This window comes from Tiliqua scincoides, chromosome 4 (genome assembly GCF_035046505.1).
Source record: "Tiliqua scincoides isolate rTilSci1 chromosome 4, rTilSci1.hap2, whole genome shotgun sequence".
NCBI classification, from domain to species: Eukaryota; Metazoa; Chordata; class Lepidosauria; order Squamata; family Scincidae; genus Tiliqua; species Tiliqua scincoides.
The window spans coordinates 208,545,596-208,559,989 of NC_089824.1; the positions used below are offsets into that span (position 1 = coordinate 208,545,596).

Here is a 14,394-nt window from a genome sequence, read left to right on the forward strand (position 1 = left end):
AGATCATACATGCTGACATTTTGCAACGTCAAGGGCCTGTTTCACATGATACTTTCTGAACTGGCACCTCTTTACATGGTTGTTCTTCATATGGTTTGTGCCGCACAACATAGTTGGGCTCTGTGCAAACTCCCTTCATTTCCCTCCATGCAAGGGCATTTTTATGTGTAGAATCTGAACCCCCCCCCCCACATGCACTGCTGATTATAGCCCAATCCCAAGTAAACCTCCCCTCCCATCAATGAAGCCATGCCAACTGAGTGCATGCCACATCCTGCAGGGGCAGAGAGTCCTAGAGGCTTGGAGTAAGCATCGGCTGCCTCAGTGGGTCCTCTTCGATCTGTGCCAGCCACTTTGCTGGCACAGAACCTAGGAGAGTAATGGAGAGGGAATGGGGGAAGGAATGGGACTAGGACACTGTGCATTCTGGTGTGTCATCCGGGCCAGGCTCAGGCACCATGGGTCTCCTCGAGGGCAGAGGTCTCCTCACGAGAAGGGGAGCCAAGGAAGTACTGGATCCAGCCCCCAGGCAAGGGGTCTCCTGGGGGGTAGAGCCTGCGACATCACAAGATCTCAGGCAGAGCACATGGCCGGAAGGGGAGGGGCTGACTGGGGCAGCTGCTGGGTTCATAAGGAGCTCAGCAGGCATAGGAAGAGGGGGAGGGAGACTTGGGGGAGCACAAGCAACCCCTGGCCCTTACGCGACCTGTCTCTGTCCTGGGAGGGCCCCAAAACGGGACACCCACCGCCTTAGACTCCAGGAAGAGAACTCCTTGGGCTATCTGGCAGGTTGCCAGTTCCAGCCCGACAAGGGAACTTCCAAAGTCTGGGACCCCAGATGCAACTTAGAAGCAAGCCAGCCTGACCTTAGGCACCCTGGAGCCCGACTGGTGAAGAGTACACCCCTCTGCAGCTCCCTGAGAGAGCCCCCTAGCACCCCGGGATGGCAAGGCACACCAGTGCTGGCCCATGATGCCACCCCTCCTCAAAGAAGGAACAGCTTCGCCAGCAACAGAAGCCCAGGGGAATTCCAACTACAATGGTGGACCCACCTGACTGCAACTACGGAGAGTCCACCAGCCCACATCCCAGGAGTCCAGGATGTGGGAGTCCAGGGACCAAGGACCAACAGAGAGGACACAGCCTCTACCCATTTGCCAGCACTAAGACTGTGATGCAACTCTTGTTACGAACTGACTCTTGGGGTCCTTGTGAAGTAACAAGGCCCTCCCCCTGAATGTAAAAGTGTTAACGAGAATAAATAGTCTCTGTAGACCTCTGGCAGTGGCTCCTAGTCTCACTTGTTGCCAGGGTAGGTCAGCCCCCACACCAGCCTGCCATGCAGAAGCTCCACCCAGGGAATGGAGGTCACATGGTGCCACCAAGATCCACCCCTCCCTCACCTGTTCTGCCTCCCATCCACCCCTCCCCACCCAGAAACTCCCTTGTTCCTCACCCTCCCTATCCTCTTTCACCCGCTGCCCCTTGCCTACTTCCCATGATGACTTGTCTGTCGTGCAGTACAATCCTATCTTGTGCTGGAACAGGCAGACCAGGAGGCCTGAGCTGTAAGCAGCGCAAGATTGGGGCCTGATTTATTTATTTGCTAAATAAATAGGAGTGTATTTCGGTGGGGACTGTGTGGAGGAACTTTCTGGAGGATTGAATCAAAAGCGATCACAGTAGAGTACGAACAAGTCTTCTAACCTTTCAATAAATGCCACACAAATTAAAGGCATTGTTAGGATAAACATGAGTGTACCACTAAAGGTTTTAGATGATGAGTAACAGACCCTGGAGTCATGATTTGTAGTTTTACAGAAAGGAAAAATTAATTTCACTTTGATGGAAGGCAAATCCCTTCTCAGCACTCCCATTATTACACTCAACAAATAGGCATGTTTACCTTCTGGCTACTAGCATTACAGATTCAAACAATCATACTTAACCTTTGCAAATAATCCTAGGGTTATTTTAATAAGACACAAACTGTTCATCTGCCAGCTGGAATCCTTAAGTCTTTAGCAGGCCTTTTATTTACCTAGCTGCTGAGCACAATGGCACCTGGAGACCACCACAGTTGCCGGTGCACCTCTGCACTTCGTGGAAATGAAATCTGGCTTCTTCATTCAATGACATTATTTTACATTCATACATCACCGTTCTTCTAATGCATTGGTGTATATCTTAAGTACTTGCCACCCAATGGGGTCACTAGGGTTGGTGTCACCCAGTGAAGCCTTGGCCCCAACCCCACCATGCACAGGCACCCTTTGAGGTGAGGAAGAGTCTTTCCTTTGCAACGAGTCTCATTGAACCTGGGGCGCAGTAAGCCCTCTGCAGTCATTTTGGTGTCACCCCTCTGGTGCAGTCCACAACTGGTGCGGTCTGCACTCCTTAGTGACACTAATGCTACCAGCCCACATGTGGACCCAATCAAGTTTGGTGAATTGCCAGAGGTAATGGTTCCTTTTGGAAACAGAGGCAAAGATCATGCCAATAGATGAAAGAAACAACCAGGGGGCTGAATCCGGGGTTTGGGGAAAGCCCTCCACTCTGGCAGCGAAGCTTGCTGTTCTGCCTCTGCATCGTGTGTATTCTCAGTAGATCTGGGCGCTGGGATGCTCTGGGTAGTTGTGTCTGCCTGGATGTCCTGTTGCATAGCCTTCTGGGACGCTGGGCAATAGATGCAACTTCTCAAAGTGCCTGGTGCCCAGATCTACTAAGTATACAGGCAGTGCAGAGGTGGAACGGTAGGCTCTGGTCCAAATGGGGACTGCTTTTTTGACAGACAACATTTGCAAGTTTGGTCACTGCTGGTCTAAGGTACAAGCAAGGTTTCTGAGTATATGGAATAATGCACATTGCTTGTGCCACTTTTATAATAGGCAGCACCAAGGCAACGGTGGACAAATTCTGGTGGGTCGTGTGTGTGGCCTCCATAAGATGTTTGCACTGATGCTGACTGAAAATAGGGCAGCCATTCAGCTGCTTGGAACACCATAATAAGCCGCGAGCAACTCTTGAAGACCACAAGGTGTGTGTAACAGCTTCCAGAGGACAGTTTACATTGATGCCACTTATAATGGTCCCAGGGCTTTCTTATATGTGCCTGCTATACCTAATAACAGCTATCAATGTATCTATACCCCCTTTAAATAGTATGAGAGGAAAAACATGTTAGGGAAGAAACCATAAACAATTTGGGCCCCTCAGTTGCAGGTGCTGGTCCCTCAAACAGTGCTTTCCAAAGTGCAATAAAGCATGGGTTAGAAGGTGACCATGTGGTCACTTTCAGGTGCCCCATCCTTACCCAGGAGCAGGACAGGATCAATGGCAGCGGATGCTGAATTCCAAACCCCTTCCCAGGCCTGATCTACCTGCATGGAGCAATTCAGACTAGAGACAGTGATTGAGGTGGTGCAGGTCTGACAAATGTACCCTTACCCCAAGTAGACGTCCAGCAGCCAAAAATCCCCTGCAGGTTGCAGCAGAAGTCACAGCACCACCGGTGCATTGCCGTGCAGCGACTTAGCGAGGACTGGGATGTTAATTACAGTGCATCATGCCATTTTGCCTGGTAATTTTTTCCAGTCTCCTCCCATGTACAAAATATCCTGTTCACTGTCCTGCAAATGATACTTTCAGTTCCCTTTCTCCAGGGTGCATAATGAGAGTGAAGAATATGCTGCCAATTTTAATTATACAATCATTAGCCTCTCTAAGCACCAACAAAGCCAACTCCTTAAGCAATACTTAAGCAATACTCCTGGGATCTGATGTTCTTTTACACAAGCATATCTACCAATTGCACTTTCCCTATTGAGTCTAGATTGGTTAATGATCATATAGATGTTCCATAGTCATTTATTTTCCTTATATAATTATGATATACTCATGTTTTGCTCCTTTGGGAAATATGGAGAATTCTGTGTCTGATCTGCTAAGTACGTACTACTAGTTCCCACAACTTCTCTTTAGACAACATGAAGCCACCCACATGTCCCACACTCCTATTTTCCAGGGATAGCCCTTTTCATTAGTACCTGCCTCTGGTAAATCACAGTGCCTCTTTCTGCTTGCGGAGGAGATTATGGAGGTTCATTTTTAGTGTATGCACACATGTATTGCTAAGAGTTGCTATTCCTGAGGTTTTAGCCACCTCCCTTGAGTATCTAGAGTTAAACTCCAAGTGAAAGGAAATATAAATCTGTAGTCTATTGCATACACAAGTAAATGCACAAATTCCGTGGCTCAACGGAATGTGCAGCCTGCCATTTCATTTCACATGGTGCAACCAATGAGAGTATTCTGTTGTTTATAATAAAATATTACTGAACAACTATGTTTTCTAATGTGATGTTCTTTTGGCTTAAAAAATGCATGGCTTAGGGCTGAATCTTCTCTTCCTCACCCCCACTGGTGGTGCAGTTGTGCTGGAAAGGAGTGTGCTGTATTCAGTGGGGGAGGCAGATCGTGAGGTATTGGGGGGGGGGAGAAGAATATTTAAATCCCCCTTTCCTTGCATGGGACTCCGCAGTGAGTCTCCTAAGACCTGTGCCAGATCTTTAGCCGACACATGACTGAGGAGAGAAAAGGGGCAGGGAAGCTGTTATAGAGGGGATAGGATCTGGCATGCACCATTGTTGCTGGATCCACCCCCTCCTACCGGTTCCCTGGCCTGTTCCTTCCTCTTCCCCCCCCCCCAGTTTTGCCCCTCCTCATCCCTCCGACTTCCTTAACCACGCTGTTGGCTTTGGCAGGATCTAGCAAAAGACAGGGATCACTTCTACCTTTGGTGGCAATGCTCCTAAAATGGTTTATGGAGTGCTCCCTGTTCTACCAATGGTCATTTTGCAACAGCGCAATTCTGTTGTGTTGGCGCAAAGTGCTCTGGCCGACAGCCCCATCCTGCAGAGAACTGGAGTGCCCATTAACTTTTTCTTGGTTGTCTAAACACAGAACGCTAGTGCTTTCCTTCCTACCTCTCCCTCGCATTACCATCTGCCCAGATAGTCAGTGATGCTATTTGAGTTGCAGCTATTCTATAATAAGTGCAATCACATCGAAGATGCGATGAAACATGATGTGAAACATGCTTGTGGTTTCAACCAAGGAAATTGTTATGATCAGCTTGCCAACACACTGGACTCAGAAACCAGTTCTGGGCCAGCTATTGCAGAGTCAATATAATACCGCAGTTCTAGTATCTGTAGGAGTGGGTCCATGTTCACTGACCTTGCCCCTAATGCACATTTGGCAAAATTTGTGAAACAGTCTGACTGGGTTGTTAAGAAGGAAGAGTCTGGTCGCAGATAGAGGACCTGGCATATAAACTATATATGCATATAGGCTCTTGTACAGGCTTTGCTGAATGCACATAGGGAGAAGGGGTGTGGCCAGAACAGCAAGTGGGCATAATCTTGCTTCTCTCTCTCTGAACATTCAACATGTGAAGGGACCTATAGTGTGTACTACAATACATGTGAATGTTTCTGTTTTCACATGTGAAATTCTGAGTGGTATACAAAGTCATGATCAAAATGTATATTTTTAGAGTATGCAAGCAATTGGATTTATGCATCTATCAGTACCCACAGCACCCAAAAACCTGTACTCTACGTCACAACACTTTGCATGAAAGCTTTAGAGCAGTGGTTCTCATACATTTAGCACTGGGACCCACTTTTTAGAATGAGAATCTGTCAGGACACACCGGAAGTGATGTCATGACCGGAAGTGACATCATCAAGCAGGAAAATTTTTGACAATCCTAGGCTGCAATCCCACCCACACTTACGCAGGAGTAAATCCCATTTACTATAATTGTTAAAAGAATATACATAATAGCTTGTTAAAGGTACGGGTCTGTAACATTTCCCCAAATGCAGTCCCATACCATGGTAGCATCAAGTCTGAAATATTAAAAATAAAATATTGAAATGAATGGGAACCCACCTGAAATTGGCTTGTGACCCACCTAGTGGGTTTGAGAAACACTGCTTTAGAGTTTCAAGGTGCTTCTCACCCAGTCACTTCAGTCATCCTTCCAATGGCTCTGTGAAGTTGGCCAGCATGGTTATTCATGCATTGCTTGTGCAGAGCTGATGTAGAGAGAGTGATGTCTTTCCCATCTATTGAATTTATGGCTGAGAGGAGATTTGAACCAAGAATATCCAGCTCCTATTCTTTGCCATTACACTATGCACCTCTTAAAGAAATAGATGTGGTCATCTGTATTGGCAACCTTCAGTCTCGAAAGACTATGGTATCGCGCTCTGAATGGTGGTTCTGGCACAGCGTCTAGTGTGGCTGAAAAGGCCAATCCGGGAGTGACAATCCCTTCCACACCGGGAGCAAGTGCAGTCTGTCCCTGGTCTGTCTCCCTGACTATGGGCCTTCCTTCTTTGCCTCTTAGCCTCAGACTGTTTGCAAAGTGTCTCTTCAAACTGGGAAAGGCCATGCTGCACAGCCTGCCTCCAAGCGGGCCGCTCAGAGGCCAGGGTTTCCCACTTGTTGAGGTCCATCCCTAAGGCCTTCAGATCCCTCTTGCAGATGTCCTTGTATCGCAGCTGTGGTCTGCCTGTAGGGCGCTTTCCTTGCACGAGTTCTCCATAGAGGAGATCCTTTGGGATCCGGCCATCATCCATTCTCACGACATGACCAAGCCAACGCAGGCGTCTCTGTTTCAGCAGTGAATACATGCTAGGGATTCCAGCACGTTCCAGGACTGTGTTGTTTGGAACTTTGTCCTGCCAGGTGATGCCGAGGATGCGTCGGAGGCAGCGCATGTGGAAAGCGCTCAGTTTCCTCTCCTGTTGTGAGTGAAGAGTCCATGACTCGCTGCAGTACAGAAGTGTACTCAGGACGCAAGCTCTGTAGACCTGGATCTTGGTATGTTCCGTCAGCTTCTTGTTGGACCAGACTCTCTTTGTGAGTCTGGAAAACGTGGTAGCTGCTTTACCGATGCGCTTGTTTAGCTCGGTATCGAGAGAATGAGTGTCAGAGATCGTTGAGCCAAGGTACACAAAGTCATGGACAACCTCCAGTTCATGCTCAGAGATTGTAATGCAGGGAGGTGAGTCCACATCCTGAACCATGACCTGTGTTTTCTTCAGGCTGATTGTCAGTCCAAAATCTTGGCAGGCCTTGCTAAAACGATCCATGAGCTGCTGGAGACCTTTGGCAGAGTGGGTAGAGACAGCTGCATCGTCGGCAAAGAGGAAGTCACGCAGACATTTCAGCTGGGCTTTGGATTTTGCTCTCAGTCTGGAGAGGTTGAAGAGCTTTCCGTCTGATCTGGTCCGGAGATAGATGCCTTCTGTTGCAGTTCCAAAGGCCTGCTTCAGCAGGACAGCGAAGAAAATCCCAAACAAGGTTGGTGCAAGAACACAGCCCTGCTTCACTCCGCTTCGGATGTCAAAAGGGTCTGATGTGGAGCCATCGAAGACAACAGTGCCCTTCATGTCCTTGTGGCCTTGTGTTAGATGTGGTCATCTAACCATTTTAAAAGCTATGTACATGTTGGCTTTACAGCACCTTGTAGCCACTGGATTACCATCATTCCACTTACGTGCATGCGTGAAGTTAACATTGGATTTCAAAGGCAATTTGAGGCTTTCTCCAACTACCAGTAACACACTGGAACTTTAACCCCTGGAGCAGCATACCTACTGTGTAGCACTACATCTGAGGCCTCTATATGTGGTGGCCCCTGAACTCTGGAATACCCTTCCCTTAGAATTGAGAACTGCTCCCTCTTTGTTAATATTTCGGCGTGGACTGAAGACCTTTTTATTTCAAAAAGCTTTTAATTGCTGACAGGCTGGCTGGCTTTCTTTCTCTTTTTTCTCTTTTATATTAGAATCCACGGGGCTTGTTTTAGTTTGTTTTTTTTTTTAAATTATGTGCAACTGTTTTAATTATTGTTTTTAATTGCTATTTTTGTATTTTAATTGTTGTAAGCCACCTTGTGTGCCCATGGGGCAAAAAGGCAGGATATAAATTATTATTATTATTATTATTATTATTATTATTATTATTATTATTATTATTAATAATAATAATAATAATAATAATATAACTAAAGCAGTGACTTTTAAAGATAATTTATATAAAATGTTTTATAGATGGTATTTAACACCAGAGAAGTTAGCAAAAATGTATTCTGGGTTATCAAATAAGTGTTGGAAATGTAATGAGCTAGAAGGAACTTTTTATCATATGTGGTGGACATGCAAAAAAGCAAAGAAATATTGGAAAATGATACATAAAGTGTTGCAAGAAATATTGCATTGTGTGTTACCATTCAAACCAGAAATATTCCTCCTAAATGTGACATCAGAAATTAAAGATCAACCTAAGAAACACCTTATTGTAAATATTGTTACAGTGGCAAGAATATTGTTTGCGCAAAAATGGAAATCTATAGATGTACCAACTAAAGACGATTTAATAGATAAAATCTATGAAGTAGCAGAAATGGAAGTTTTAACAGAAAGAATGAAAGAGAGAGATTTAGATAGAATAAGAAAATATTGGAAGTTTTTTTATGATTGGGTAGATAAATCTAGTTAGATAAAATTGAGTGTTTCGTAAAAATTAATTTTTCTATATTGATAAATATGTGAACCTTTGTATTGATGATTATCGTGTGTTTTTTTTTTGCGTTAACTGAATGATGTATGTTGGAATCTGGGGCCAACCCTTATGTGTAACCTGTGTTGTACCCTACCCAAAGTTAAGCCTATTTCCTTTCCTGTATCTGTAATGAATGAATAAAATATATTATATATTATATAATATTAATAATAATAATAATAATAATAATAATAATAATAATAATAATAATAATAATAATAATAATAATATGTGCAGGAGTGAGTGAATGGGTGTGAGAGAGCTGAATGCCTGGGTAAAGCTTAGAGTCATTCTGTAAAACAGCAGTGTGTGTCATGAATGGTTCATGAGTGCTCTGTGGGAGTTTGCGGGAGGCTTTGCATATGAGTCATGGGGAAAATAATTAAGATAAAAATACTTTTGCATTTGCAGATTTATCAGAGATGCTGGCTGGTTTTCAAGAAAGCATCAAGCAAAGGGCCAAGACGAATGGAGAAATTTTCCGATGAGCGCGCTGCTTACTTCAGTTGCTATCACAAGGTAAGAAGGCTTCCCCCACACTTCCTTACTTGGAATGTAATCCCATGCAAAGTATTTTCACAGTTAAACTAGCCTTTGGCATCAATCCAGCTAATGAACTTCGTGACTAACGTCCCACTGGAACGACAGAATGGCTTTCGCAGCTATCAGTGGAGTGTGTGGCTGTTGGAGCCAACCCTAGGAGGATAAGAGGCTTGGTGCTTAATGACTTAGCACTCTTCCAGATAAATGAGTATCTAATGCATATGTTGTTAAAAAGAGAAGCGGGACATTTGTTGTTGTTTTTTTGTTCAAAAATGGTTTGAAGCATCACATTCTGAAGTTTCAAATTGGTTCAAGCCCATGCGCCTAGCTGACATTACCACTGAGTTTGTAAGCGATCAACAGAGCGATAAGTACAGTGGTATAGGGGGAAAAATTAGCAATGATGTGATAGAACTGCTATTAGAAAAAGGAGGGACCAAGCCAGGTCCTCGAGAGGGGAGAGTCGGATGTCATGGCTGTGGGAACTAGGCAGTGTTTGGAAGGGGCTTAAAAATGACCATGCAAGGGTAATAACCAGAGGTCCAGGAAGTTCCAGGATCTGATGTGCCTGTTATCTTCAGTATACTAGTGTGGTGAAAGGGAGTTGCTATTTTAATATTTTACCTAATGCACCAGGAGGATGATAGCTCTCTGCTACCTCCAGGTCCACTGGCAGTATATCTCTGAATTCAAGTTGCTGGGGAGCAATGTCAATGGGGAGGGTGCTAGACTGGATGGGCCTTTGACCTGACCTTCTGTAGGATGCCTAAGGCTGACCCCACTTCTTACATTCATGAATATAGTTTGGACTTCAGTATCCACGGGGGATCCATTTCCATTTGCCTTAGATACCAAACCAGTGGATACTGAGATCTGCAAGACTCCACAGAGGACCACCGGATGCAACCTGAAGTGCCTTCTGGTTGTGTCTGGAGGTGTTCTGAGTTGCAGGGAGGTTGTATGCAGCCCCTCTGTGCCTCAGAAAGCCTCAGACACGCACTTCCAGGAAACTGGAAGAGGCTTCTTAGATGCTTTCTGAGGGGCAGGGAGGCTGCACACAATCTCATCTCTGGACCTGAACACCTCTGAATGTGACTGGAAGGCACTTCTAGTCATGTCCATAGGTCCCTACGGTCGTCCAGATGCGGGTTCAGAATTCGTGTTCAGACAAATCCATGGGTTCTGAACCCATGGATGAAGAAGGTTCACTGTATTTTATTTATGTCATGATTTTTGGTATTTGCTGTAATCCTGTACAGTTAGTGGTCTGAGTGCACTCATAAAGATATCCACCAGCCCTGGTGTGACGATTGTTTAGATTGCTGATTGCTTCATGAAACAGCAATCAAACTTGCTGCTTTGACCTCAGTAACAGTGGGCGACTGGCCAGGCCCAATGGCAGAACCAGGGAAGAGCTCAACAGAATCTCTGTGGGGATTGCCACCTGTGCGTACAGCTGTGCATGTGGGAGAGGATGGATCATGTCTATAATTCATAACACCCATAGTATTAAACCAGTATGAGCTTTAGTGGTTTAATTCAGCTACAGATAACTATGTTTAAGTAGTATGTAGGCCCTATTTTGAGAACATTTGAGTCAATGGGCTTGTTACAATTTCTTCAGTGTTTACACAAACATTCTTGCTGATTAAAGCCCCAATCAATAAATCTTCTGAGGTTCTCTAATCACTTGGGGATCACGTACTGATTTCCCTATGCCAGAGGAGGTACATGTGTAATTCCCTGCAGCATGGTGCTGACAATAATAGACTACAAGGTTTATTTTTAATCCTTGTCAGTAAGAGCTTAATATACTAGAAAATTGGGATTTAGAAGTGCAAACACACTAGGAGCCTGGAAGTGAAAAGATAAGCATTTTGTAGATGATCTTACTTAGTTTGAGAGGTGTTTAAGAAAGAAACCTAGTGGGATTCCTGAATTTGAATCTCCTTAATCTGTTTACTCTGATCAATAGCTTTGTGATACATAATTTATGCAGGATTGATTGGAAAACCTTGGGGGAATATTTGCCCTACAGGTCATGTCTAGAAAGAGACGTTGGCAGAAATTTATATGAGACCATTTTTCAAAAAGTCATGACAAGGAGGCTTGAAATCCCTTCTTCTGCCTCATTTGATCTGCTATAGGGATTGAGAGGGGGGTATATATTTAGTGCAGTTTAATTTCAGCTTGGCACAGAAGGTGTGTCATCTGTCGTGATACTGAGCTGACAAATTATTGATGTGAATATGGTGTCTCTTTCTCTTCCTCCGCCCCAGTAATGCAAAATATAAGCAGTATATCTGTTGCTGTTTGAATGATGTGGGAATTAGGACCTGAGTTAGGATCAGATCTTAATTACTCTGCTTTTCCCTAAAAAGGGCCTTATTTTTTTTCCACCCATGAATAATCCAGCAGTGAGATTCTGCCATGCTCAGAACAAGCAAACCTCTCCTATTGCAAGCTGCAGCCACCCATTAAACCCATTCCATAATCACACCCTGTGCATATATCTTGTCTGAAAAGATGATTTGGGTTTTGCCCAGGTGCCAGCAGCAGGTTTTACAAGCCAGTCAACGGCTCATTCCTATGCAGCACTACCAGCCAGTGCATATGTTGGACCATTAGGCAAGTAAAGGAGTATTTGCCTAGCACCATAATGAGGTTGTGGGCACTGGAAGGCAGTGCACTCTATGCAAGCTTCTCTGGGGGATCATTTCAAATACCATGCACTATGACCAAAAATACCCTCTGTCCAGGCACTGTCTCTCTGCCTATGCTCAGATGGTGGCAGGGTTTACCTTGACGAAGTTGGAGCCTTGGTAGATGTTTGGTAAAAGCAGTCCTTGAAATAACCAGGCCTCTATTTGATCCATGGTCCTCCATGCTTTTTCCTGCTGTGCGTTGGAGATGCAAAGGGGACCCTAGCAATTAGAGGACCCTGGCACAATCTGGCCCTCTGAGAAAAAAGACAAGAAGAAAGCAATATTTTGGAATTGAGAACTTCCTGGAATTCCTTCTGAGGGATTGGAAATCTTGGCACTGGCCCACCATGGTTCATTTGCTTTTCAAAATGCCCCTCTGGGAAACCTAATTGGTTGGCAACCTTCAGTCTCGAAAGACTATGGTATAAGCCTACAGCACCCGGTATTCCCAGGCGGTCTCCCATCCAAGTACTAACCAGGCCTGACCCTGCTTAGCTTCCAAGATCAGCCAAGATCAGGCATCTGCAGGGTAACAGTTGCTGCTGATATGTGAAATAAGATAGAATCCTCTAGGAAGAAGAAGAAGAAGAAAAAAGAAGACCTGGTTGTAAACTTGATGGCTGTAGACTTATATTGGACTACATAAAATGTTCTGTAACAGCAACAGGCGTATATGGACCTTTGAGAAATAAGAAACTGCATTGCAACAATTATTATGAATGCAAGTTGGACTGTTGATTCCTAGAAATATTATAGGCTGTGTCAGCACGAACAATAGCATTGTCTGTTCTTATGTGAGTTAGGTTCAGGATTTATAAAACTTGTTAAACCTTATTGGCCTTATTGGAATCCAGCCATGTGCTAATAAGCATCACAGGTAAAGATTCAGGATCAGTTTAATTCCACAGAGCCCAGGATTGATCTTCTCGGGCTGGTTTTTCCTTGTTACTTCCGTGATTTATTGCACTAATTCATCTGACTTGTGCTAACTTGCTTTGGTGATGCATTATGCTAACAGAGAACTATGACGCTTTGGCTTTATTGATACATGGCTATGGTAAGTTGTCTGTGAAAGTTGCTTTGATTTTCTTTAAGTTTCTACTCCTCTTTTCTCTGCTTTTAAACTCTCTCTTGCATTTGCACGGGAGTTTAGTGCTCAGTCCCAGTATTCTCATCTGCTTGCAGGAATGATTTCCCCCATAATCGCCATCCCTTGAGTTTTAGGATGCTTTGGATGCCCCAAAAGAAAAATAAAAGGCACTGGAAAATTGGATAGGATTGGGCCCTCAGTCAGGTTCATCACAGTGAGAACTATCAGAAAGTTACCAAGTACCCACAATCGTAAGATCAACGCAAATATAACTTCTTTTTTCTTTGAATGTCCGTAGAACAGGGATTAGCACAGAAACAGAATTATAGCCTAATCCTGTCCTTTCCCCTGCCATAGCATGCAGCCATGTCAAAACAGGCTCTGCTGCATGCTATAGTAGGGGAGGGGGTGATTGGGAAGCTTGGGAGAGGTATGGGAAAAATTTTCCCCTTAATCCCCCCTCTCCAAGCCTCCCAATTCTGGATGGGTCTGCTTAGACCTGTGCCATCTCTTTAACTGAGCAGAGAAAGGGAGCATTTTGGGAAGGAGCTAGGGAAGGGGAGGAAGGAGGATGGGCACAGGTTGCCCATGCCAGGACACACCCCCTCTCACCCTAACATGCCTCCTTCCCTCCCTGGTCTCTGCCCTGTCAGGTGATAGGAAGGTCCAAACCAGGTGAAAACAAGCAGAGAAAAAGAAAATATATACAGATTACATGTATATAATGTGTGATACGTCACTCATGTACCTGTCAAAGATGGATGAATTTTTCTCTAAGAAGTGTGTTGTCTAGAAGCTGGGTGAAATGTTTATCAGTTCCAAATGTGCTACTCTCTAGTGGATTCTGGAAATTAAGAACATAAGAAATTATGGGGAAATTATGGGGAAATTAAGCCCCACTGGATCAGGCCATAGGCCCATCTAGTCCAGCTTCTTGTATTTCACCAAATGCCCCACCGAATGCCCCAGGGAGCACACCTGATAACAAGAGACCTGCATCCTGGTACCCTCCCTTGCATCTGACATAGCCCATTTCTAAAATCAGGAGGTTGCACATACACATCATGGCTTGTGTAACCCGTAATGGATTTTTCCTCCAGAAACTTGTCCAATCCCCTTTTAAAGGCATCCAGGCCAGATGCCGTCACCACATCCTGTGGCAAGGAGTTCCACAGACCAACCACATGCTGAGTAAAGAAATATTTTCTTTTGTCTGTCCTAACCCTCCCAACACTCAATTTTAGTGGGTGTCCCCTGGTTCTGGTGTTATGTGAGAGTGTAAAGAGTATCTCTCTATCCACTCTATCCTTCCCATGCATAATTTTGTATGTCTCAATCATGTCCCCCCTCAGGCCTCTCTTTTCTAGGCTGAAGAGGCCCAAATGCCATAGCCTTTCCTCATAAGGAAGGTGCCCC

At 44.8% G+C, this 14,394-nt stretch overlaps 1 protein-coding gene across 2 annotated transcripts in view; it reads left to right on the plus strand.

The window, feature by feature from the left end:
• Positions 1–14,394, plus strand: part of DOK5 (docking protein 5) — a 58,111-nt gene that overhangs the window by 26,907 nt on the left and 16,810 nt on the right. For both annotated transcript variants that reach the window (XM_066625080.1, XM_066625082.1), the window contains exon 2: positions 9,052–9,159. In XM_066625080.1, coding sequence (XP_066481177.1) covers positions 9,052–9,159 — 108 coding nt within the window. The remainder of the gene's footprint in view (positions 1–9,051; positions 9,160–14,394) is intronic.